General features: G+C 47.0%; 1 protein-coding gene across 14 annotated transcripts in view; it reads right to left on the reverse strand.

Moving 5' to 3' along the window:
• The window catches only part of KIF16B (kinesin family member 16B), a 279760-nt gene that overhangs the window by 72766 nt on the left and 179459 nt on the right, over nucleotides 1-27535 (reverse strand). For 5 of the 14 annotated variants that reach the window (XM_061125983.1, XM_061125981.1, XM_061125979.1 and 2 more), the window contains exons 18-23: nucleotides 22759-22791; nucleotides 22341-22394; nucleotides 19384-20676; nucleotides 15779-15931; nucleotides 13658-13754; nucleotides 12896-12946 (exon numbers count right to left, since the gene is read on the reverse strand). In XM_061125983.1, coding sequence (XP_060981966.1) covers nucleotides 12896-12946; nucleotides 13658-13754; nucleotides 15779-15931; nucleotides 19384-20676; nucleotides 22341-22394; nucleotides 22759-22791 — 1681 coding nt within the window. Of the gene's footprint in view, nucleotides 1-28; nucleotides 11578-11614; nucleotides 11862-12018; nucleotides 12102-12895; nucleotides 12947-13657; nucleotides 13755-15778; nucleotides 15932-19383; nucleotides 20677-22340; nucleotides 22395-22758; nucleotides 22792-27535 lie in introns of those variants that run through there. The other 9 variants (XR_009689993.1, XR_009689992.1, XM_061125976.1 and 6 more) reach the window with 8 other exon arrangements.

Genomic DNA, 27535 nt, shown 5'->3' on the forward strand with positions numbered 1-27535 from the left:
GCACAATGGATGGAAGAACAAAGAGAGACCAAGATCACTGCACTGCAAATACCCCGCCCCTGGCAGGCGGAGGAGAGTTTCAAGCAAAGAAAAGAGCATCCAACCAGCAGAGTTTATTTAGAAAAATGATGGTTTCCTTTGAAAGAGAAATGCTAAGTCTCTCATGACAAAAGACCATTGCTTAAGAGATACTAGTCCACAAAGGCAGCACGAAGGCACTTCCAAATGTTGTCTGGCTTTGATGTTCCTTTCAATTTACAGGAATGAGTAGGAAAAAAAGAACAGGTTACATATCCTGACTTAAAAAAATATATATGGTATAAGCCAGAATCTTTTCAGAAAGTCTTAATCACTGAATAACATCTTTTTTCTTCACCGACTACAAGACTGCGTGCTATACATAAAGCTCCAAAGCTGGAGATTTTATTCACATTCGCTTTAGTTTTAACTTCCAGGCATTTTCATAAGACAGTGTAGTGTGGAAAGCTCTTTAAACCACAATGAAAACAATCCCAAGTGTTTTCTTTAGGCTCCATCTGATTAACAATCAACTGAGCTCCCGACAAATGTCTATGGTCTGGATGGTGGCAAGGACGGGTTTGGCAAAGAGGTTAAAAAAAAAAAAAATCAAAAGGAATTCTCTTAAGTGTGAATGGGAGGAGATCTCTGAATAATCCTTTTTGTTAACACCAATGGAGGGCTTTACAAAACACTAAAAGACACATTATTGAAACAGCAGTAATAAAATCATTAAAATCATAATTACAGTTAGCACCTATTGAATATTTACTATCACCTAGAACTGTGTTGACCAGTTCAACTGTGTCATTTCATTTAATCCTCATGATCCTCCACATGAGGCAAGAACCATTATTAACCCAAATTATCAAGTAAGAGGCCCAACACCCAGAGTGTGGGTAAGGTGTAAGAGTTTAGGAAAATGGGAAGTGCTAAGAGCCAGGATTCAAACTCAGGTGAACTGAGGAAGCCCGTGTATATCACCACTGCGCTGCTAGCATGACCTTTATGTATTAATTTACATATTTTTAACTTTTTATTGGAGTAAAGTTGATTTACAAAGCTGTGTAAGTTTCAGGTATCCAGCAAAGGGATTCAGTTACACACACACACACACACATCCACTCTTGTAATTTATTTCTTTAATTAGAGTTGATTTACAATATTGTCTTAGTTTCAGGTATACAAAGTGATCCAGTTACAAATATTTTTCAGATTTTTTTTCATTATAGGTTATTACAAGTTACTGAATATAGTTCTCTGAGTATGGAGTAAGTTCTTATTGTCTATTTTATGTATAATGGTGGGAATCTGATAATCCCAAATTCCCAATTTATCCTATCTTTTCCCTTTAGGTAATGATAAGTTTGTTTTCTGTGTCTGTGAGTCTGTTTCTATTTTATATACAAATTCATTTATATAATTTTTTAGATTCCACATATAAGTGATTTCATACCATATTTGTCTTTCTCTGACTTGCCTCACTCTGTAGCTTTCAAGACATTTTAAAGTAAATCTGTCCACCTGAGATAAACTAAGCTAATAAACACCTTAGCACACAGAAAATAGATGCAAGATTCCACGATTATTAACTTTACTTATTTGACCAAAAAGACACCAGGGGCAACAAGCTCCCTCTCCCTCTGGGCCCTCGGCGCCTCAGCCAGGCAGAGCATGAAAGACCCAGCTTTGCCACGGGTGTGAAAGGCAGGTCTCTGGGAGACACAGAGGCGTGGGATTTGCCTCAGATGGCTCCTTTCCTCCAGCTGACACTGCAAACCTCCTGGCACAATATGAAGTTACCAGAGCCTTTTAGAGCATCTTAATTTTTCACTGCACAGCTGGTTACCCAAGATAAAAACCATTCATTTTATTGCAATGGTACACCTCTCTTTAGCTATCTGTGGTGTCAAAAACCATAGTGGAAATTCCTAATGAAAAAAAAAAAGTTGTTTGAAGCATAGGTTCATAAATCCTTTAAAGAAAAAAATCACTGTCTTCATATTTAACAGGTATATGAATACTGTACAGACCAGTGACCTGGGAGAAAATGGATCTTATCAGGGAACTCACCTAAATCTAGGACAGCCCTTTCCACCCCAGCATGCGCACGTGTACCTCAAGAAATGGTTCTACTAGATGGTACACAAAAGCCACTGCCCTGTTTGGGATCAGACAGTGAAGAATAACTGATCCCTTCATTGAGAAGAGACTATTTCTCTTCATTATTTTGCATGTCAAGGACTAGAAGTATTGTCAGCATTCCCACTAACATCTGGGGCCACAGTTTACTTCAATCTCACTGATTTCCCAGTAATTAAATATTAACAGGTAAAGAGAAATAAACACCTGCAGAAATGAACAACTGAAGAATAAGTCAGGAATCCAAAGACATCTGAGCAGAAGTATAGAGAAAAAGCACGAGTATGTGTTTCCATTGAATCACTGCTGCAACGGAATTTTTAGATGCTATGTTTTGAAATCAACAAGATATAAAGTGTTGAATTCTCAGGATATACTGTGCAAGGTTCCTGACGTTCTCCTAAACTACGCTTCTGTTGGGCAGGAAGGAAAGTTAACACAAATGTCTGCCAAATTTATTTTTTTATTTGAAAGTAGTTATATTTTGAATATAGTGAGATTTATTGTAAATGTGTGCTGCATCATATCATATCCTATTTTCTGTGAGAGTTTTTGAATATCTATGGAATTACTGGTTTTGGAATCAGTCACAGTTTCTCTACATGGGGCAAAGAAGAGTCTTAGACCGAGGAGGGGAAGCCAGTGGCACAACATGCCAGGAGGTAACGAAACATGAGAGGCTGTGGTGCGGAAGCTCCTCTTGCAGGAGATCTGGTAAACACATGGGATGTGTCAAGCAATTTTAAATGCACCACAGAGTGGCTCTACTTAGAAATAAAAGGTCAAGGAGAAGTACATAATTAGTAACTTAGATTACATTTCTATACACAAGAAATACCACTTTTAAAAATAAGATACAGAGAACTATTTTCTTCTGATAGCTTTTGCCAAAACAATGTTCAGTGTCAACAAATACACTATTTTTCCAGTGTCAGGGAAATACTATAGTCCGGTCCTCAGCCAAAGGAAGCAGACAGATCATAGGATCTATTTTGAATGTTCAGGTTAGAAGCTTCTCTTCCTTACTCAGGCTGTGTCTCCTTCAAAAGCAGCAAATAAAGGAAATTAACAGGAAGAAGCATTAGCATCCACTAGAATAGGTGTTGGCACTGCAGAGGGCACGGAGTGGACTGATCCCACAGGGAGGCATCAGCATTCTCCCCTAACTGCTCTAATTACGAACCAGATGGTTGAATTCAGTATACGCTGTAACTATGACAAGGTCAGGCCTCAGGACGGCCGGGTGATCTCTTAGCCAAATATCCACGCTTTGCTTTTAAAATACAGGCAAACCTGGCTTTTATCAGATTTAACAAAACTAGTGGTTCCCCTTTCTCTGTTTCCAGCATAGCACATATTTCTAATCCTTCCTTTTTCAACCACACGTGCCATAGTGACAGTTTTAATTAGAGGTCTCTGCATCAGGCACCTACTGTGACCCCCCCCCCCAGTTTGAAAACTGGGGTCTGGGGCATAGGCGGCAAGGGCCTTCTCAGGTATGAGCCCCGTCACAAGAAACAGGGCACAAAGGCGACCTATGTGAGCAGGTGTACCCTACGAACGTGGCAGAAAGCCAAGGCATGCTGGCACGCCTGTCCAGAAGGTGAAGCGTCCCTGAGCCAAGCAGGGACCTGGGGCCGGCCCCATGCCTGCCACTGACCCAGATGTGCTAAGGCACATGGCATACCTGCCCCCGGTACGCCCCCTGCCAAGGCTGGGGCTTCACAACTGGCCGACGTGTACAAACAACCCAAACTCTGTCTTATTTCAAAGTGACTTTAGAATACTCACAGCAGGAAACAGAAATATGAGTTTTCAAATAAAGGAGTATTTCTGTCTTTTTGCTATATACCTATATATCAGCAAGGATAAATTAGCCAGAAAATAACAAACTACTATATATAGATTCATGTGGAATATCTTATGGTAAATTCGAATCTGTGATTCTCAGTACAAATAGATTATTTCATCCACATTTGAGATGACTGACATTGTCTCAAGGTTTGGAAATACTGAATATCTTATGAACGATTCAACTTGAAACAATTAAAAATGTTCCCATCTTTCTCTAGTCCAAAGATAAGTTGAATGGCCCTGGTCTCTAACAATGGATAACCCATCGTTAGATGGACGGTTTAAAAAAGACTAGATAACAGGTTGAGTATGACTCACTGAGGATGTGGCAGCAACTATCACGTGGCTCTCATCACCAAACATGAGTCTAGGAGCAGAGGACCGAGGAGGGAAAAACAGGTGACCTTCCTCCTGGTTCTGTAGTGTCTTTAATGACCCATGAAAAGCGCCACTCCTCGTCAGTCGCTGATTTTTGCTGAGCCAAAAATCAGCGCCTCAAACTGTGCAGAATTCTCAGGTCCAGGAGAAACTAACGTGGGGGAATGGTGGGGACTCAATCACCATGTTTCTATGTTTCTGTGGAGTATACTGTTTAACCTGTCAACGAAAGGAGCAACTTGGAGCACGCAAAGTTATCTGTACTATATGCCACAATGGTTATATCCCAGCTTTTCTTCTGTAAGAGCTAAAATGCAGAGAGCAAAAAGGAGATATAAAGCATATCAAGAAACAATGGAATTGCTGCGAAACTCGTAAGGCAATTCTTGAAAAACAAAACTTATAAAAAGAGAAATAATCTTTAATGTCTGGAATTCCAACAAAAAAGTTAGAAGTCAGGAAAAAAATCAGCAGTTCTTCCAATTAATCATTCATGCCTATGAAAAAACAAATCAAGAAAAAAATGTATACAGGCACTGTCAAGAATAACCATGACCAGGAGATGACTTTGGCAAGAATATATGTCCTAGAATCAGGTCTGGGTTCGAGTTAAGTTCTCAATCGAGTGATCCTTTCAGACATGAAATGGAAATCGACAATTCCCCCATCCCAGCAGGATCACAGTGGACTCCAAAGGAACAGTATGTAGGAAACAACTCAGTAGGCTATAAACCACCGTATAAAGGGTGGTCGGGGCTGTTACCACAATGATCCACCGCATCTTCAGCAACAAGTGATTTTAACAAGATGACAGAAGAAAAAAAAAGTGAACACTGATTTGTAACAGAATCTCTTTCCTTCTCACCAACTGGATTATTCAGTTTCACTTCTTCTAAAGGAGAGTTTTTTGTTTTAATTACAAGACTGCGTCCTTAATAAGTGACTGGATGCTGGTAGTTCGGAATCTGTGTTATGTAAGAACCAGTAGGGGGTGAAAAGAATGTGAGCGGTAGAAGAAGAAAAATCAGAGGAGGTGAGAGAGGGCGCTGTGTCCTTGGAAGGCTTTTGATATGATACAATTGTGGAACAGACCTGCTCCACTCTGCCACAGAGCGGCCACCGGTGGATGAACTGCAGATGGAGGTCACAATGAGGAAGATTATGGGAAGAACGGTCTAACAGTGAGAGAAAGCGAAGGTGAAAGTCACTCAGTCGTGTCTGACTCTTTGTGAACCCATGGACTGCAGCCCGCCAGGCTCCTCCGTCTATGGGACTCTCCAGACGAGAATACTGGGGTGGGTGGCCATCCCCTTCCTCAGGGGATCTTCTCAACCCAGGGATTGAAACTGGTCTCCTGCATTACAGGTGGACTCTTTACCATCTGAGCCACCAGGGAAGCCCCTAACAATGAGAGCAGATCCCAGTGAATAAACTGCTTCAGAGGCAGGCAATGATCAGCCCATGGAGGGGTTAAGCAAAGACTGAATTGGGAAATAAGTTCAACTGATGACAGAGACTCAACACTTCCATCAGGGAGAGGTCCTATACGTTTTATCTGAAGTTATCTTCAAGAGAACCTTGGGAAACACGGCTGAATGCATCCGTGCGTGGTCCCAATTCTCTCTCATCGCCAGAGGAGGGAGAGGAGGGAGATACTCTTGCAGTGCTGCTTGGTGAATGAGTGCACTCTTCCTTGCCCTGGGCTTTGGACTTGGATGTGTGACCTGTGCTGGCCAACGCGATGTTGGCAGACACGATGCATGATTGTCTTTTCATGCTTCTGTCATCAACTTCGTGGCCACCGCCCCTTCCACACAGACCCCAAAATGAGACAGGTGGTACAGACCAACCCTAGCTGAGTTACAGATGACCCTGGCCTACAGCAGAGATGCCTCGGTTCAACTACAAACTATTAGTGAGAAATAAAAGCTGTCTTTTTTGGAAGTCACTAAAATGTTGAGGGTTGCCTGGTATTTGGCAATAGCTGACTGATATAACATCCATCACAAAAGGTATGTTAAGGAAGGAAGCAGTAGTAACTAAAAAGTGAGTTGTGCAGGCTGTGTAACTCAATCAGCAAAACGACCCCATTAGAAACTAGTCTGCCCAACAAGACCACTTGCCTATCTAAGAAGCACTCATAAAAGTGCTCCAATCTAGTTATCATTCAGAACTTTAATTCATCGAGGAAAAAGAATGTAAATAAAAATTACTGTAATTACTGCTGCTGGAAGGCATAAGCATTCTCTCCAAAGGATGCATGCACATTTTTTTTTAAAGTAACGAGAATGGGTAGACAAACTGTTTTGAAGTGTTTTTCAACAAAGACTAAATAAATTCACCCTGCCATCCACAAGTCTGCACAACAGGCAGCTGTGAGCAAAATGGATTTTAATCAAATTCAGATGAAACTGCTATCTCAAAAGGACTCAAAGAGGTATTGTCTAGAACACAGTAACAAGCTCTGCAATGTTCAGTGTTTATGCCGACATTACGACAATGCAAAGTGCCGTATAATAAAGTATGCATGAACCTATTTTTTTTTCTGATACAGGAACTCATTACCACTGAGAAGATGGTACCTCAGGCTGGACGCTGAAGCTGCCACACCTGCTCCGCTGCAGCAGCGTCCCAGGCTCAGAACCCCAGAAAAGGCGCCTGTGAGCCAGAGAGAGGCCCTGGGATCGAAGCCTTACCCATGCAGGATAAAGGAGCACACGTCCCTCCACTGGCTTCTCCCGGCCTCCTGACACCCTGAACGGTCACTTCATGATGGTAAATCAGGTCCTCAAATCAGGACCACATTTGATCTCAAGGTAAAAATGCATGCTTAGGTGAAATGAAGTGACAGGTGGAATCTGAATTGCCTGGAGGCTGCTTCTGTTTTCTAGTCATAGCCTCATTTCAGGCTGCGTGGCTCATAGAGCAGACTGTTGTCATAACCGATAATGTGATCTATATGCAGCACTCATGTCGCTGCACGCTCCATCTATGGACAATATTAAAGAACATAATTTATAACATGGCAGAATTCTGCTTCTGTACCTAGGAGGACGAGCAAGTCTGTCTAATAAGAACAACTCTGCTAAAACGGACTGCTTATGTACTGTTTCCTTCCCAACCACACTATCCTTCTCTGGCATCTTACATTCCACTGTCCCTGCTCTTCTCATTCTGTTCTTACAAAGAACACACAAGAAAATACTCAATTCAAATCAGGAGAAATATTGGTAAGATATTAGAAGACTCCTCTGGTTCATTCTGGAAGCTTTTTTCTGTGATAGAAGATCCACCAGTCAAGCAGACAGCAAACATTTTTTTTTTTAGCACTTAATTAGTTGTTGTTGTTCATTCAGTTGTGTCAACAAACTAATTTTAATGATGCCTTTATCACAGACTCAAAAGTCTTCATGTATAAGGCAAAAGGGTGTGAATGCGTGTGCGTGTGAGAGAGAGTGGCTGCCTCTGTGTGTCGGGGGGGAGGGATCATGGAAGGGTTAAAAACAAGCTCCACAGGAAAAGGAAAAAACATACGAATTCTACTTCCTCCAAAAAGATAAAAGACCCCACTTGGCCACCACCAGCCAGGCTGCAGCCAGCAGTGTGGACCCTGACACAGTCTCCTGGGTCCTGCCTCTCCCAGCTCCCTGCCCCCTCCCCAGAACCTGGGGGGAGAGGAAAACCAATGCTGGAAACACAGGGAAAGTTCAGCAGCTTGTAGTCAGCTCTGGTGGGGAAGGGGGGGGAGCTGTGCTTCCTGGCCAGAGGCAGGGGGTCAGTCTCTGGAGGGATCGGCTTGGCACTGGCCCACTCAACAATGAGGAATAGAAATGAACATCACTTCTACTGTACATGATGCAAAGATCTGACCGGAATAGAAAGTGGCCCTTGCAGCCCAGGCCAAAACGAAGGCCAAGTCGCTGTGGATGCGCTGAAGAGCAGCTGCCGTGACCCCAGCTGAAGTGCAGGAGAGGAGAAAGGGTGATGGGGAGGGGGCCTCCTTCCTCCCGAGATTCTGGAAGCTAGGAGAACACTCGAACTCGAGAAACAGGAGAAGAGAGGCAGGGCAACCCGGGGTCAGACGCTGGAAAACATAAACACAAAACGTGCAGGCCGCCTCCTCATAGGAATAATGACCAGAGATGGGTGGACAGGAAGGGGTCCACCAGAGGAGAGGCTCGGAAGAGCCAGCTCTAAGCCGCTTACGGAGGACGAGGACAGCTGGATGGTACCCGGAGGGGAGAGGAGCCGACCCAGGCTGACATGGCGTGAGCTCCCCCGAGAAGCAGGGCCAGCAGGGCCCTGTGGTGGGAGGTTGAGAGGGATGTGCAGGCCGAGAAGAAGGAGGGGGGTGGCAGGCAAGTGCCGGATGCCTTCAGGGAGGCCTCCTTCTGAGACAGCCGCAGCAGCCCAGACACTTACCCAGAGCTGAAGAGCCTTTCTAGGAGAGAAAAGCCTCAGAGAAAGGACTGGAACATGGGGGCACACGGCCCAGGGGGAAGAACAGTCCAAACAGCTGACGAGGGAGGAATTGAACCACAGGATGGAAAGGAAGGGGCCGGAAGTCTGAGCGGAGGACGACAAAGGCGATGCCCTGCAGAAGCCCCGGCAGGGAGTGGCACTGCCCCCATCCCACGTGTTATGGGAGGGGGCAGGTGTTGCAAACCCTCGGAGCCCCCGGGGAAGGCTGACAGACGCCTTCACTAACCTCGGCCAGGGGAGGACGCTGGGAAGGTGGCTGCCAGACCAGACACCTGCTCCGGCAGCGCACGTCTGCCTGCCAGCATCCGGCAGAAACCAACAGACGCTAAAGTACATGACCACAAGTCAACACACCCCGACATGCTTCCAGCACCTCACAAACAATGTGGCGGACCCAATTCACAAGGCTGACGTTCGGGAAAGTGAGGCGTGGTGGTGACAAAGGTATTTTATCAGTGCTCAGCTATTGTTTATTTCAGAGGAGATATTAAAATGTTTTACATTTCCTATTTAGAGAGGTCTGCATTTTTCCAGTTTCAAATCAATTAGCCACACTGAGCTATTCACAGCCCTGGACGGTTTTCATCGTGTTTATTCTATGTACAGCCTAAGAAACCCCGCAGAGTACTGCTACGAGGCTCCTGCCTAGAGCCTCGTCAAGTGTGAGGTCAGCCACAAAGCCTCGTCCCGAGAGTTGAAGGTCAGTTTCCAGACCTCAGGGACCACATCCCGGCTGCCCTGCAGATCCAAGGTGCTGCTGCATGGCTGAACCTTTCGGGCTTCCTGAGGGCGCCGGGAAGCACCACTTCCTGAATCTGACTGGCGTCTAAGTTTTTGGAGGAAGACGAGTTCGAGGGTGGATGATATCTTTGTCTCTGGAATGACGAGGCACCTGAATTCACTTAAGGCTCGGCATCTGACCACATCAAACCGCGTTCCTGGGGGCGGAGAGCTCAGAGCAGGGCTGCGAGGATGGAACACGCGGTCTTCCCTCACCAGGGCCACGTGGGTGTTCAGAAGGACGAGCGACTGGCAGGGGCCTTGGCCGGAGTCACCCTCGACTCTGACCGTCGTGTAAAGCAAGAGTTGAGCCTCTGCCAGAGACGGGGCGCCGGCATCCAGGTTGCAGTGAAGGAAGTAAATCAGGTCCACCAGGGTATTCTGGAATCTGGATGATAACCGGACTCCGTTTGCCAAAACTATGTCAGGGATTTCTGCCTTCCAGTCAAGGGAGAGCTGGACCAGATCTTCCCGGAACAAGGGATGCTCGGCGCAGGCGGCGGCCTCAGACGCAGACGCAAGGACGCACAGGAGGTCCCGGCATATCTGCTGGCAGAGGTTCTTGTTGTAAGGAAACACTGTGAGCAGCAGACTCTCCGCAGAGCCCAGGAGCCGAACGCTCTGCCCACCGAAGCCAACCTCAATCTCCCGGAGCCCAGAGAGGGGCAGGGCGTGAAACACGCCCAAGGAGCCCGGGGCGTCCAGAACCAGGGCGTACAGGGCGGAGCTGGACAGGAGCAAGCACGAAGGCCGGGGCGCCGGCTCCGCGCAGTTGGCCACGGCCAGCCAGTACATGGCTCGGGGTACATCCGTGCTGCCCCAGAGCTCTGGTAGGGAACCAGCCACCAGCTCAAGGAAGTCTGTGAAGGGGCATTCTTGAAGTTTCAGCATTTGGTCTGGAAATCGCACAAGGGTCTGCTTAAACACAGAGCCCCTTCTGGCACCTTCCAGGTCCAGGCAGGAGACAGAGCCCAGTGAGGAGCCTGAGAACTCGGTGACTGCGGGGCCAGCAGGCCGGCCCAGGGCTCGGTAGGGCGCCAGGCTCCCCGCCCGCCCCACGGCCCCTGCCTCGTCCCTGCTGCCAGCCTGAGCTTCCCTGGGGAGAAAAAGCGCTTCTGCTGCTGCCCCACCCATCTCCAGGAGCCTGTGCAGGGGTGAGAGCTTCAGAATCAGCAGCCTCGTGAGGAAGGTCGCTGCCTGCGAGGCCAGCCGGGTGGGGTTGCACAGGCTGTCCACGAGCCGGGCTTGGCCGACGGCCTCTGCACCTGCCCGCAGCAGGTGGCTGCTGGTGTCTTTGTAAAGGTCTGAGACCCGCTGGTAAACGAACCCCAACCCACGGCTTCCCTCTGGCTCCACAGTCATCAGGGACTCTGGAGAGCTCACCACTCGGGCTGCTGCCTCCTCCCAGCGGAGCTTAGAGGCCAGTGCCGCTGGGGGGACACTGGCCCGGGGGACCCTATCAGAGAGAATGAAGCAGAGGAGCTGGCTCCGCCAGGTCTGCTCGCACCTGCCGTCCACAGACACTTCCTGGGATGTATGCTGCAGCCAAGTCCAGCTGGACGTGAGCCCCGGGCTGGGCCCACCGTGAGGACTCGTCGGCTCGCTGAGGTTTTCTGACTCACCATGAAGATGTCCTGCACCACGGGTGCTGCTTTCGCTAAGAGGAGAGGTTTCAGTGAGACCGAGGCTTTCTGGTTGAGAGTCGCCTCTGTTACAACTGCTGCTATGTGACGGCTCGTGCTCCGAGGGCCGAGACCCCCACTGGTTTGCTCCCCAGCCTGGCGCTGAGCAGCTGGCAGAGGAACCGGGGATGCTCCAGGTCATGGGCAGGCTCCCGTGGCGGTTCTGGTCCACCTCCCCCCTCTCCTCTCGGCCGGGGGCATCAGTGACGTCTCTGGGCAGCAATGGGGCAGAACAGCTCTTCTGTCAAAAACAGGTGAAAGGGGGCTGTGGCATCTTTGCGATTCTTTTTGCATGAATGAAGATTCCTGAGGTCATTGGTTTTATCGTGTGGATTAATGCAGAGGTTCAATCGATAACCAAAGTCATTTGTGTTGATTGACTCATGATTTCAGAACAGAGGAACTGATTCACACACAGAGCATCAATTTCTGTATTTCACATCTTATAAATTGCCAAGTATTTTGATAGGAATATGTTAGATGGGATTGAGCCACAGTATCCATTTCTTGGTCTAATATTCTACCCTTAAAAAAAAAAAAAAAGACAGAATCCTAAGGCCTTTGATTCAATTTTCCAGGGGGCAAATTTAGTTGTGAAAATAAGTCCTTGAGTAAATGTCCAAAATGTAAGAGTAACCGGGGGCATACTTAACGTGAATGAGAAACTGGCAAGTATTCCAACCTCATGTGTTTCTCTGGCCTCTTGGTCTGTTTCATGGGAATCCTCCGTGTACATCTGCCCTGGTTAGAGCACCATTACAGTATCTGCAAACCAGCACCACAAAAGGCTCATGGCCAGCCTGCTACAGGCTAGACATGTGGATACAAAGAAGTGAGAGGCAACATCCTCTTCTTCACAAGGTCATCTCCTGAGGAGTCGGACATTCAGAGGGAGCCAGCGTTATTCCCGGATGGGTAGGATGGAGGGTGAGATGGTCCGTCTCCTGTAGGACATCCACCCCTCTGTCGCTCACTCTGTTCAGTGATGTAAGATTTCTACCACCTCCTAGTTTTGCTTTTTTTTTTTTGCTTTTTAATTTAGGAGTGTATGGGAAGGACAAGTCCCTCAGTGGAGGAAAATACAAGAAAAGCCTTACAAATCATATGCCCAAATAAACCCTGGTTTGACAAACCACTGGAGAAATAAGCTACCCAACCAAGAGTGTTTCCTCTGTGCCATTGCCAGCACGGTCCATAAACAGGCAGGGTTCCTAACACATTGGGAAGTACTTGGGTTCATTTCCAAACCCCCTATTTGATTCTGATTATATAATTCAGCCTCTTAAATGCAGACCAAGAGAAAGGATACTGTTACGAATGAAAAACTGGGCAGAGGGTCTCTACCACAGCTACACACATTCAAATAAAGTCAGAGCACTTTGCAACCGGCAGGATTCCGTTTAATTTTTAAGTCATATAATAGCTTGCCTTGCCTGTTAGCCATTAATCTCACTGGGCCTTCGAAATTCTAATTATGCAACTAAACATTAAGAAAATTTAATCACACAAGCATGCCGTAATTTAAGGCGACCCTATCAATCTGAAAAGTCATTACCTACCTCATATTTTAGCTTACGTTGAATGGTGCCATTGTAGAGTTTCTCATTATCCTGAAATGAAAATAAAAGCCTTCTATATTAAATTACAGCATGTTCACATAGAGGAAAAAAAACTGATTTGATTAGAATATTTATGAGAACAAAATTGTAAAGAAACATACTTGTCATTCAACAATGACCTTTCTTGAGAGTTTATATTTCCAAGGTAAACGTGACTGTGTGGATCTATCTGCCTATAAATGGAAGTGAACCATTTATTCCTAACCTTAAAATTCGCAACATAACAGTAAATGCAAGATTTCCTTAGGATACTTCTTCATTTGTAGGATAGGAAGGAAATGACTTCATTTTGATAAAAATCAACTAGTCACAAGTATGTATCCTCTCAAAGGCAAAACTGTTATTTCTACTCGGGATAATTTATCAAGTGAATTAAATACTTACGAAATTGATTATATTTTTGGAGAGAACAGAAAGGTGTTACGTGTAGAATTTTTGTAAATTAAGGTAAATAAAACATTTTAGGAAACTTCATATTCACTTAAGAATTTCCCCCACAAGTTCAAAATGTTCAAATAAAGTTACTCCTGAAATAAGACTATTTGTAAACAAGCTCCACCCAAGTAATATTTAATTATTCGAGAACATTTTATATTTCAGTTTTCTCACTGAAAAACTGTAAATGAAAGATCACCACCCCCAGCTGCTTAATGAAAAGTCATCTTGAAAACGACCGCCCGGACCACCAGCTCCTTCGCTCACCTTCACGGTGTCCGCAGGTTCACTGCTGCCATCACCAACCACACGCTGCAGGTCCTGCAGGCGTCTCTGGACCTCCTCCTCAATGTACGCACTGATCCTGAAAGCCAAGGGGACGGGAGTCCATAATCCCATCTAACCACACCCTTGGCAACCAGAAGCCTTCTCGTTCTAAATGCAAAACATAGCTAACTCAGAGCCTCCAACCTTTGCCTTCTTTCTAAGAGATGTGATATCGCGTATTCACTACCTTGGGTTTACCTCCAACAAGAGAGGCCTGGATAAATTACCGAATCCTGGGAACAGAAGGGAGACTCAGTTGTCCCGTCCAAATTCCCTCTTAAGTCCCAGGCAGAACGCCTGCTGTGGGACAAGGAAGAGTCAGAGACCCTCCACGGACTCAGAACTGACTCTGAGACCCAGCACTTCCCTCACCGAGCCTCGGTTTCCTCACAGACACTGGTGATATTTATTGTCACAAAACACAGTCATTTCAGAGGATTAAAAGGCAAGACAAAGAGGCGGATGCGGTCTCCACAGACGGCATGCTGTCTCACCTCATTCCTCCTCTCTCTCGCCGCTGCATCTGGCCGTGAGACACGACGCTTTACAGGTCTCTACCTGCCAAAAGGCCCGGCGAAGGGCCAAGACGGTGGAAGCCAGAAACAGCTGGCTTCTGAGGCAGCTGTCAGTCAAGTATGTGGCACTCCACACAACACACAGGGGAAACTGTATCAAGGGCAGCCACCCACCCAGAAGAACCAGGGAGAACAGAGGATTTTGGTTCCGTCAAAATCTTTCCAGTGACTCAGGCCACCCAAAGGCAAGGCTTTCTCAGTTCTAGGCTCCTGACTCAGGGTCTACAGATGCTGAATTACACAGATGGTTTTAAATGGGCTGTTTTGCATGTTTACATCTTGGCACACTAAAAAATTAAAAATCTGGTTTGATCTAAGTCTACACATAATTCTAAAAACACTTCTGTACTACTGACCATGGCTAAACAACTTTCAGATATGCTGGGTAAAGAGATTAATATATACGTAAAATAGCCCAAAAGAATGGTGCAAGGGTAGAGGAATACAGTATTTACATTTCAGTATTTCAGTAAAGAAAATCATATGCAACTGAATATGAGCCTCCTACAAACAAATTCTCTCCCTGAACCTTCACTTAAATTTTAAGTGCCACAGAGGACGACAACCTAGGTTTAAAGGACTTCAGAGGTTTGTGCCATTCTGAGTACATTTTGATATCTGAATAGCTATCTCCTAGTACCCAGGGCTCAGGACAGTGCAGTTTGAAATGTCCCCATGGCATAGACGGGGTGAGGGAAACAGTCAATTTTCTTACAGGCAATAAATGAATAGGTCGATTTAGCTGAAGGCTCCAAGCCACAGATCAACTCATGATGCCACCCAAATCGAAAATCACTTTCCTATGGTAACATCAGATATGCATGCATGCTCTTCATGGTCATTCTGAATAAACGGTGTGGTCTCTGCGGTATCTATTTGTAACCAATGACTTCTGTAAACTATTGGTCAGCACAAGGTCCTGCTTGGTACAATCCAATTAACTCTACTTTGCTCCTCTCGACCTGGCCTGGCATCACTCCTTTCGGGTTCTCCTGAACCTTTTTTTTCCTTTAAATATTTATTTATTTGGTTGCACTGGGTCTTAGTTGTGGCCTGTGGGATCTTCCTGGCATCGCTCAGGATCTTGCACTGTGGCACACAGATTCCCCAGCTGCGGCATGTGAGATCTTAGTGCCCTGATCAGGGAGTGAACAGACGCCCCCTGCATTGCAAGGCAGATTCTTAACCACTGGCCCACCAGGGAAGTCCCTCCCTGAACCTTTTAACAATTCTACCTTCTTACGCAAACTACTTGCATCAGCATTCTTCAGATGTGACTGGCCGAGTATCCGGTGTTGAGCCCTTTTAAAGGACATCTCACCCCACCAGGGGCCAGGCAGCAGCTGATCAAGACAAATATGTCTTGGAGACAAGTACTGCTCATCATCTTGTATAGAGTCCTTCATATGCACCTGGCCAATACAGGGCACCCTGAGTCATCAAATCACGTCACAAACAGGCCTGGCATCAGTGTGCTGTCAAGTACCTCGCATCCATCAGAGGGACCGGGTGAGATTTTTCTGCACTGGATGGGAAGCTGGAAGCAGCAGGCTTTCCCTCTAAGGTCCCACGATGCCCTTTTTGAACACCATCGACCTCACAGATCTTCAGCTTCAACTGCTGGATTTCATGCTCTAACCTACAAAGATGGAAGTTATGTGAATTCATTCATTAACAGTGTCTCCTGAGCTTCTTCCCTAGAAACCACAGGAGATCCAGACAAAAACTGCCCAAGGAGCTTTACCTTTTGGTAGAAAAGGTACTGCAGCCCTATACGATATTGTATAAGGTGGTAACAAGCCACAAGAGAGTTTCAGGACAAATGCCACAGACATCTAGGAGTTAAGAGTTCTACATAATGGGCAAAGGTATTCCTACTGTGCCCAGTAAATCCTCAGAGGTACAAGTGCAGGATTCTGAGCCCTGACCCTGGCTTCAACAAAACAGTTGGTTGTGGACTATACATCATATCCCAACAAGAATGTCTATTTGACAAAAGAGATTTTTGTTTTAAAGAATCTTTCAAAACCGCCAATCTAGGAGAACCTTCAAGGTCAAGGCAGTTCTAAATTGAGTCCACACAGGCCAGTGGGAATCTGGCATTTGGAGATGACAGTGAATGGTATTCCAGGTGCAGAAACAAAGGGACCAAGCCACAAAAACCAGGAATCTGCTCTGGCTAAGGCAGAGGGTATGGAAAAGGAAAAATAGGTGAGAGAGACCTAGGAAAACAGGCTGAGTATCTACAGAAATTAATAGAAACCATAAGCTGCGGAACCAAACATTTACTTTCAAAGGCAGACGATACAGCTAATACAAGGTCAAGTGTGTAGGAGGCTGGTCTCCCACTGGCGCAGGCGTGACTGAATTCAGGGCCATCAGGCCAAAAAGCCAAGCTGGCCCGTCAGTGTGTCCTGAGGAACACTAGACCCCTCTAGGGGCTGCAGCCCACTCACTGCTATGAGGCCTGGATCTCAGCATCTTCGTGTATCAAATGAGAGTAACTAGTCTCTCCAAATTCCTTTGGGTCCAAAATTCAGAGATTCTGGCTTTAGACGCCGACACGCTATGACACTGCCAGCTCTCACATCACCAGCAGCAACCTGACTGCTCTGCTCTGATCATGAAAGCCAAGTTCTTGGTTCTTGGACACATGATTATGGGATCACCACAGTAGGCGCTCCTGGGTTTCACAGGAGGCAGTGCCCAGCTTACCTCAGCCGTTCATCTGCCTACTGATTACCAAGTGCCAGCCTGCAGAGCACAGAGCATTCTCAAAGGAAAAGCGAGTGGGCACAGGGGAGGGATGTCAGCGCCCAGCTGGGGGCAGAGATCCAGGGAACAAGGTCCACACAGAATCTCAGAGATGGTAAGGAAAAAGAGCCGATTCAAGTAGGTGGTGGCCAAAGTTTATGATTAAGATGATGCCCATGAAGTTGTTCAAAGTCATCCTTCAGGGCTGGGCAGTGGGAAGGACTCCACCAGAGCAAAGAGGCTCTGGTGGGGCTCTGAAGGCTGAGCGGGATTTATACGGGTGGCAAGGGACAGCAGTGAGTCCCAAGGAAAGGGTCGAGGCACACGTGAAAAACTGGCCTGCCTGGCAGCAACTCTGCGGTCAGCAGACAAGAGGACAAAGGAGCCACGAGCTGGTGTTGAGGGGCAACCCTGCCACTTTCCAAGTGCCTGACACTTGTCCGCTGTGGTTATATAACCATCGAGGAGGAAAGAAGAAGAAAACGGATTAAACCTAGCTCATAAAGCAAGTTGGCAGAGGAAGACAAACGCAGTGCAGTGTTGGTCCAATCTGGCTCCATGTGAATCTAGTATTTTGCACTTTGGAAAATTCACAAATGGTCAGGTCAGGGTGCACAGCAGGCCCTGGCTCAGTTGGGAGAGCCCAGAGAAATAATAAGACACAAATACAAGACCCCCAGAATGCTACAGGACTCTCACAACCACAGCAAAGCGCAGAGAATCTGCCGGCCTCAATCAGGGCTTTGCAAAATCTACTCCCATCAAAACACACGAAGCTAAAAGCCTCCTTTGCACAGCTTCCAGAGAAATGCTGACATTGGGAAATCACTCAAGTGTATCTGCCATAATCGAGTATTAATACTAAATGGCCAGGGAGCGAGGCCGGCTGACAGAAGCCAGGGACGGCAGGCTCCGAGCCCCGCTGCATTCTCACCGTGAAGCGCAGCAGACAAACTGAGAGCACGCCCCCCTCTGCTTTGCATTTCCTGGGGCTGGAGGTTTGTCCAGCAATTTCATTTATGTAACAATCATTTTTTAAACCTCAGACCTATTTCTCTGAAGTCACAGCACTGTGGGTTTTGATTGTTTCACCTGTCACTGTTTTGCCTGAGGGAATCACCGGGGAGCTTGGTTAAGAGAATCATTTAAGCAGATGGTTTGAAAGGAGCCTGTCCTGACCCTGATGATGGCTGGGAGCTCCAGGAACACCTCACGGTATGTCTTGCCTTGTCACCAGCATGGATCCCAAGCCTCTGCCCATGTCAAGCTGGGCTCTGACAAGCCAGCAGGTGGCTTCTGCTGCAGCCCCGAGGAAGGTGTGGGAGGCAGGGGGAGGACTTCCAGGGAGACAGCCCCCTGTACCGGGGCTTCAGTTAAGATCCCAGTAGACCAAAGGGTCTGGAACTACTAAAGAAAAGCTCCATGTCCTCCTAAGGGTAAGGACAAACACTGCAGCCCCAAGAGGGAAGAGCCCGTCCACGCTAAGCAGGGCAGGAAGGGGCTGGACAGGGGACGAAGCCCCCTTGCAGAACACCACATCTGGAGACATCTGCAAACCACGTGGCTGCCAGTCTCGCTGACAGTCTTGGGATCACACCCACAGGGTTAGCAGAAAAAGCACCCTCCAGTGTGTGTGTGTGTTTTGAGGCCCTACCTCCGGGAAGCATGGGGACAGGAAGGAGGTGGAGGAAGAGAAACACTCTTCCTTTACTGTGAACACAGCGCTGGCTCCTAGTTCACAATCTCGGAAGTAGTATCAGTAAATCATCACCAAATGAGCCTGGAGAGACTTGTGTTCAGAACATCTGGAGAGCTTAATTTATTAATTCCGAATCCTGAGGCCTCCCATCAAGCACCGAGAACACCCAGGGTGGGGGGAGGACTGCTTCTCAGCTCACTGCCAGGCGTGGAAATCGGTGTCTACACCACCTGTGAACTCAGGAGCATCCCTCATCAGAGTAAGTGCTGCTCATCCTCACAGAGATGCTGAGGTGTGGGCAGGAGACAGGGAGGGAGGGGTGGGGGGTGGAGATCAAGAAACAAGAATCGGGGGAGGGGTGGGGAAATAGGGCTGGAAGCCTTTTCAGTATTCCATGGTTATTAAAATATTACATACACGATTAGAGGTCACTGAGGTAACAGACCAGGACTTGGTTTTTGTGTTTTTTCAAATTTAGGATGGTGATTCTAAAACAAGGATTCTAAGGAAAAAGAAAAGAGGAATTAGCCTTCACTGCTGTATCAGTCAGAGATACAGCATTCAGGGGTAGAAACCAAGCTATTAACCTAATGCCCGGGGCCCGGAAGGTGTGGCAGCGCTCCCCGGGCCGCGCTCACCTCTCCCGGTCCCGCTCCAGGGCGTCCTGCCCGGCCTGCTCGCCGCCGGCGGCCCGGGCGCAGCGCCTCTGCAGCGCGGAGTGCCTCCTCTGCAGCCGGGCCACCGCGCGCTCCAGCGCCTCGCGCTGCTGCTGCTCTCGGGACTCCAGGATCTCCTTCTCCTTCCGCCTCACCTTCTCCTCCTGCCGGGCCACGCTGGCCGTGAACGCGAAGGTGGCCTGCAGCTGCTGCAGCTGGCTGGCACTGGCCTGGTACTGCGCGAGCTGCTCTTCCTTTTCTTCCATCTCTTTCTCCACTAGGTACAGAGTGTTGTCCAGGCCGAGAGGGCCTCGGTCGAGGATCTCACGGACTCTCTGCTTCTCCTCCGACAGCCTAGGCAAATGCTGCTGCAGGAGGTCCTCGAGCTGACGCTTCTTACACTGCAGCCTGCCCTCCGCCGGCCCGGTCCGCTCCACCGCTCCGGCTGCCCACAGAACAGCCGCGCCGCCCTCCTCCGCCTTTTCTGACCCCCTCAATTCTTCCTGGCTGCCAGATGGTAAGCGCTCGTGGAGGATTTCCTGGTCCTCCTCCACCTCCCGTTTCAGGAGGTCCTGCTGCTGCACCAGCTCCTTCTCCAGGTTGGCCAGCGTGGCCAGCTGCCTTCGCTTGAACTCTAAGAACCGCAGCTGCGCCTGCTCGAGCTCCGGGCCGTCGCCACCCCCCTCGGCCCCGGCCTCCCTGGCGCGCAGGAGGGCGGCGCGGATGCCCTCCAGGTGCCGGCGCTCCTCGGCTGCGCGCTGCGCCTCCCCGCGCCGCGGCGGCCGCAGTAGCTGCTGCTTCGCGCGGAGCTGCGCCTCCAGCTGCGCCACGCGCAGGACCTGCTCCTGCTCCTGCTCCTCCAGCCGCTGCTTCTCCCGCTCCAGCTTGGCGTACTGCTCCTCCTTTTCCCTCTTGAGTCGCTCCAGCTCCTGAAATATCTGAACCTTCTCGGCCTTCTCGTGGCTGTTGAGTTCCTGCAGGCGCTGGAGCTCCTCCTGGACACGCAGGAAGCGTTCCTCCTCCTGCTTCTTCTTCTGCAGCTCCGTCTCCTGCTGCTCCCGCTGCCTGGCCTCCTCGAAGCGCTCCTTCTCGGCCAGCAGGTCCTTGAGCGTGCTCTCCAGGTGCGAGCTGCGCCGTTTGAGGCTCTCCTCCTGCTTGCGGATCTGCCGCTGCGCCATCTCCGTCTCCTGGCGCTGCGTCTCCACCTCCTGCTGCATCCGCTCCAGCAACGCCTTGTCGGACTTCTGCTTCTCCTCCATCTCTTCTATGAGTTTTCTGAAACGCAAAGCGGTGACGGGGTGTTATTTGATGGCTAGCTTCACATGCTGCTCTGACTTCTCCCTGAACTGATATGTCCTGGAAATGGACTTACACTGCACACCCTTCACTAAAATTTCAAAAAAGAGAACAGCACTTTCCTTTTAATATCCAGTGGCCTGCTGTTTAATTTTTTTCACTCTGTAACTGTCCAACATATCATTTGCCTAATCTCCTCGAGTAGCCTCTGATATCATTTCTTTGTAGTGCCTATAAGCATAATGTGTTATGCATGATATAATTTTAAAAGACCCCTGAGCTCAAAGAGAAAGAGCCGTGCCCAATTTAAATTTAAATGTGAATAATTTTATTCAGCCCAGTGGCTAAAACTCAGTGGAAATTCGGTGACAAAATGACATTAAATAAAAATGCTTATGCTGTCCTCAACTCATCGGGGTCAAATATCAAAGTCAAGATAATCAACATTTCATTGTTCCAGGTCAAATAACTACACGCTGTTGAGCACTTAATCACTAGTTTAGAACAAATGGCAATCACCATATGACCCAAAATATTAGTTTATTAATGCATAACATTGAAAATAATGGCAATCTCCATTAGAATACTTAAATGCATGATTCCAGGGGCTATGTGTCAAGTGTCTGAGAGAGCAAAGGGTCCCCACGGGGTGCTAACTCAGTGTTTCAAGGTTGGGAGGGATGGCCTCTAGAGCAAGAGCCCAGGGCGCTTCAGAGTGTGGGTGCAAGGTCTCTCTCCTGACCCACCCAAGCCCTATCTTACATGATGCTGGGAGCTAAACGAATTCATGTGTAACCTCCAGACTCCACCTTCTAGGAAATAAATATCCAGGGTACAGATTTTCTGTGGCCTTACTTTCTATGCTAGTGTCTGTCGTTGGTCCATTTCTTGGCTTGTTATATAGACCGGGAAAAAAATACAGCTTTTTCAAAGTATTATATTCAGAACCTATTAAAAAAGCCTCTCCAAATCAATTAAATAACCACACACACACACACACGTGCGTGCACAGACACATACCCCAAAAGAAAAGGGAGCTGAGAACATGCAGAGGTGGAGTAGAGAAGGTTATACAAATGGCCAATCAACGTAAGGAAAGATATTTAAAAAGTGAAAAGGCATAAGAAGGGGAACTGCCATTCTTGTGGCTTGTTTAAAACTCAGGGGATATTATTAAGGAAGATATACTTTTTAGTTAAGTTTAAATACATCTATTATTTGGTGTATTATATTTAATGAGTGTAGTAAATCTGCCTACTAACTCTATTCCCTCTCACAAGTATTTGAAAATGAACTAATTTTAAAAATCCAAACATTGAGACTATCCTGGTGGTCCAGTGGGTAAAGACCCTGCACATCCAATGCAGGAGACACAGGTTCACTCCCTGGTCCGGGAAGTTAAGATCCCATGTGCCGTGTGGCACAGCCAAGAAAAAAAAAATTAGTAATTAAAAAACAATTAAAAATTCAAACATGAAGTAAAATTGACCAGCTAAAGAAAAATGAGTTGCAGTCATCATATGTGTAAATGATGGACACTGAGCCAGAGGGGAACGACAGATGCAGGGGAAGTCAGTCGAGGACGTCAACACAGGCACCCACCCCTGTGTGGTGTGAATAAGACTCCACACCACGTGGCTTACCTTTTACTTTCTAATTTCTCAAGCTCTTCACGCTGCTGCCGCTCAAATTCAAGTCTAATAAAATCAGATGAAAAACGAGTTACTTTTCTGGAAGTGCTTTTTCACTCTTTCTCTCGAAAGAGCATCAGTTTGTCAAGCATGATTTTTAATCACTGTGGATTAGCAAGCTTAAAATGTATTCTCTGCTCTATAACTATGATTAGAAATTAGACATATTTTGGGGTGCTTGAATTCAGGCTGAGAAGGAACATACTTTACTTGAAGAAAAGGAAACAAAAAACACTACATGAAAGTCCATATAGTGGAAGCATTTCCACTATATGGAAGAAGCAGAGTTAAAGACGACTTCCAAATGAGAAGCATGCTGACCCCATGCAGTTTAGTCACGGATTAGTACAAAAAGAAGAACAATCTCTACCTTAGACAAATGGGTCCTTTTATAGGGAAAAAACTGCCAGGGAGGTAGAGAGAGAGAGAGCACAGACATCAATTAAGAAGAGAATTAACTGGGGAAACATCACAAGAAAAGCAGTAAGATACTTAATAGCCAATTGTCATGCACAAATTGAAACGTCTTTTCATACATATCACATTTCCCAACCTTCCCAAGCAAATACTCCAGAGTTGGCTGTTAGGTTTTGCACACTTCCCAGGATAATTACAGTGCTAATAATAACTGAGTGCCAAAAATAACTGCCCACAAAAGTCAAATTTATACTTTTACTACTTTATAGATGGTTCTACTGTATGTAGGTTTCTCAAGATCCTCCTGTAATCAGTAATTATATGATATAGCAGCTCCTGGGGGCTACAGAGATGATGAACAGATTGACCACATTGGTAGCAAAATAAAGGGAGCTAGGTCACTGGGCAATTTAAAATTCATTAAAATATGGATAACAAAAGTTGATTTCTTCTCAAATACTAGCTTGAATTACTTCAAGGTTGCACTATACCTTTTAAACAGCATGAACTGCAATTGTTAAACTTACACCTTTTCCTGTTGTGGGGGACGGCAGATCCAGTCAAAAAGCTACACTATGGAAAAATTCATTGTCAACTGTTTTCCTTGGATAACATACAAATCCAGGTTGGCAACAGTTACCTTTATGATGAGCTAATGAAAATTCAAACAGATCTGTCACCAACTGAATTTGGGTTACAACTGAGAGTACGATGTCTCAGGGGCAGCAGTGGGGGCGGGGTGGGGGGTTGGGAGCAGAATTGTGCTGTGCTGAGAGGTTTACACATTTGCTTACTCTGCCTTCCAGCAAATCCTGAAGGCAGCACACAGCATAAACCCATTAACATGTCAGGAGCCCAGAGCTCAGAGATGGGAAAGAACTTGTCCAAGATCAGGAGGGTAAGACACAGAGGAACCAGGACTTGAACCCACAACAGCCTGCTTCCAAAACATGCTAATTCATTCATTTTATGAGCAATGCTTCCAGTTTATGATGCATAATAAAAATATTAAATCCTTCATTGAAACTTATCATTTAGGGTTATATTTATTTTTCTTTCAAATGAAAATGGTCTGTAGATTATAGATACTGCCATCCATGAGAAGTCAATCATAAATCTATATGAAGAGTATTTGCCAATTCCCAAGCCTTATCTACATGTCATTACACTAAGTAGATGCAGGGCTTCATTAAAGTTCATATATGATCATTCTCTTTATATAATGGTAAACAGATCCTTGGGAATGATTCCTAGTAGGAGACTTTGATACAGTTTAGTCTTCTTAGAGGTAGAGTCAAAAAAAAAAAAAAAATCACTGGTGAAAACACTTTCAAAACCTGGGGATTTTCCTTGAATTGTCTTTATTCTCAATTTTTATTTTCTGTGAACACTGGCTCAATGTGACCATCAGCGGACAACACGGCTCTCCTCTGACAATGTCACAAAAGAACGGTCATAAGCCAAATGCTGCTCTGAGAGATTCGAATGAAAACCTATCACAGGACTTAGGAACTTTCCTGGAGTTTCAGAGGTCACAAGCTTGTCCTTACAGTGCAGGGGGCATGGGTTTGATCCCTGGTTGTTGAACTAAGATTCCACGTGCCCTGCAGTGTGGCCAAAAAAAAAAAAAACCAACACAACAACAAACCCTTATCACAGGACAGTTCACAACTCGCAGGTGCCGGGAGGCACTGCGCATGCTATGCCCCCACTTTGTTCTCTAACCTCTGCAGGTCTCATCCTCATTTTATAAGCCAGGAAACTGAGGCTTGGAGCAGGCAAGTAGCAGAGGGAGGGCTTGAACCAATTTGGTACTAAAATCTGTGCTAACCTCTACAACTGCTGGTAACTGGTGTCTCCAAGGGTCGTAACGTGTGAGTTTTACTATCTGCGTCTTCAGGCTGACACTCAGCACCTATGATTTCACTGAGCCCAGTGCCAGGCGCTGCGCAAGGCGCCAGGGATACAGTGTCTGAGAAGGGAGCTGTGGCCCCTTCCCCCGTGGGGCTTCCGGTCTGTAAGTGACAACGGGATAAAACCGGGAAGGGCACCCAGTGAGTCACGAGCCAGAGTGAGGAAGGACAGTGTTACACCTGACACATGGAGCCAGGGCCGATCTCAGAATTTGGCAGGATGAGAATCAAGGCAAGACTCTTGAGGGAACTTCCACCTAGGCTATGACAGTCTTCCTCGTGATGAAGAAGCAGCTTAGGAAAAGCTCTATAAAGCCAGGTCTTGGCTTCCTGGGGCGGGGGGAGGGGCGCGCGGGGGGTGGCAAGATCCAAAGTTCAGTGGGACTGCAGAAGCTCCAGGGTGCGGGGCCTTAGAAGTTATATTGAGGACTCTGAACTTGACCCTAAAGACGGTGGCAGAAAAGTGTCTCGGAACAGGGTTGTTGGAGGGCCCACAGACAACAGGTCAGAGGAGAAGCCAAGAAACAGATCCGGAGGACAGTGTCATCATGGATACAAGAGATGACAGAGGCAGGGCCAACGTTACAGGGACAAAGAAGCGCTGATATCTTCTGATATGCAGTCGTCAAGGTGACAGAACCTGGTAACGGCTGCACTGAGTTGTGATGGGAAAGAAAGAATCAAAGACGGTTTCCCGCAGGGTCACACAGTGGGTGGGGAGGCAGAGCATTACAGCCAAGAGGTTGCGCTCAAAGGTCAGTTGGTCTGAATACAGAGGCTAGTGGTCGGAAGGCTAGGCACGAGTTCTTTAACCTTGGGTGCTTTATTTTCACAGACTTAGAAGAAAATAACAGGCGTTCCCTCAAAGGAAACGAACATCCATCCCATCAAACAGGACAGTTCACATGAAACATCTGCAGAGAGCCTGCACACAGTAGGTGCACACGTCTGCCTCTCGCCTGTGACCTGAGGCCAGGAGAAGCCCAGCGGGCCAGGGGAGCAGCAGCAGGGGCGGCCGTGGCTGTGCTCACGGAGGTGCAGGCGAGGTGGGTGCTCAGCGTCCACACAAGAGTCAGTCCTCACCTGTCTCTCACCGCGGCCCGGGAGCTAGGCGCCATCTCCCCCTTTCCACACGCGAGAAGTGCCATGTCTCCAGTAAACGGCAGAATCAACTGACTCCAGAGGCCACCACAGTTTGTCTCTATGCTGCCTTCAAGAAAGGAAGCCCAGTTTTACAAGTACTGAATCTAATGATTCCAGGGTCAACCAAACTGACCTGTCCGGCAGGCAGGGGGAACACAAACAAAGATCTGGCACTTGGACCCTTCTCAAGGATGGAGACACAGACCTGAGATTCACCGGCATCCAGGCGGGAACGGAGTGGAGATGGATGAAGTTGCCCAGGACACAGGTGTGGAGTGAGACAGTACACGTGCACTTTCTGCAGAGCGCCTGTGCACAGTAGGTGCGCAAATCTGCTTCCCCTATGTGATCCCCAGAGACAAGAAGGAGCCCAGGGGCGGCCACGCTCATGTGGTCTGGAAGACCACAGACACGGCAGCACCCGGCGGAGAAGGAGGGGTCCTCAAGGCTGAAGACAAGCAGTCAAAGACAGAGAGAGAGAAGGTCCCCTTGATAAATAACGATTTCCATTTCCTCGAAATTAAGAGTTAAATAGACAAAGATGCTCAGTCTTAAACTTCTAAATAGTCTATGGAGAGTCATAATTACAAAGTCAGGAACTATATTTTAAATATGACGTGATATCAGCTGTTGCTGGCACTGTTTAGCTTCTATTAAATATTACATATTTACTAATCATACTTTAAAATGCACCTTTTTCCATAATCAATGATAATTATTTCAAAAAGCAAAACCTCAACAGACTGTAAAATATAAATGTGTGTTAATATCAAGGAAAGAGTATCTACTGCAATTGTACTTTAATACAGCTTCATTTTAAATAAGTGTAATTCACTATCTTGCTTTACTAGAATTATCTTGGCCCCAAATGCTAATTTCCTAAATGTTATAATTAAAAGGAAAATCACAAAAGGATATAATTTTTGCAGCTGTTTTTAGTGTTTTTAAATGACAGTTGGAAGTACACACACCGTGTCAGGGCCAACATAAAAGGCATAGCATACAATCTATCTGATGAGACATGACCTCTTTTGTGCGTTAAAAGACATCTAGCATTTGGAGACATCACTGCACATCTTGCGAATTATATCCCTGTTATTACTGACAATGAAAACACAAGGGGCTGGGGATTTCTCCATTTGCACCATTACACTGAAAGTGAGACTGTGATTATCAAAAAGGGAAAAAAAAGAAAAATTTTAATGCCTTAAAATCAGTGGTGATGAGTTTGGTACCTCTCATTTCACTTTCTGAAAGGAGGAAAGTGGCCACTGGAATGCAGTCAGCACCTGAGTGGCAGCTGCAGGGGGAGGTGGGCGGGACGTGGACGCTGAGCTCAGACCAGGAGGGAGCTCCCACCCCACGAGGGAGGTGAGCCGAAGGGGAGGCAGCCCCCACAGGAGGTACGAGAACAGGTAAGGGGAAAGTTCTTGGTCCATGGGGAGGCCTGGCTTTTTCCTATGTGACTTTCAGGTTATCATCAAATCCAGGCATGACCTCACGGGTGGCCAGCCCGTGAAGGTGCCCAGGGCCCTGCCCTCATGTGATGCTCTGCTATCATCATCCTGAAATTCTTAATTCTACATTTCACTATGCACTGAGCTCTGCAAATTATGCAGCTGGTTCTGATCAAGTATGTGTCATTTTTGAAAGAATCTCTGCTCTGTTGCCGGG

The sequence above is a fragment of the Dama dama genome, chromosome 23 (assembly GCF_033118175.1).
Source record: "Dama dama isolate Ldn47 chromosome 23, ASM3311817v1, whole genome shotgun sequence".
Taxonomy (NCBI): domain Eukaryota; kingdom Metazoa; phylum Chordata; class Mammalia; order Artiodactyla; family Cervidae; genus Dama; species Dama dama.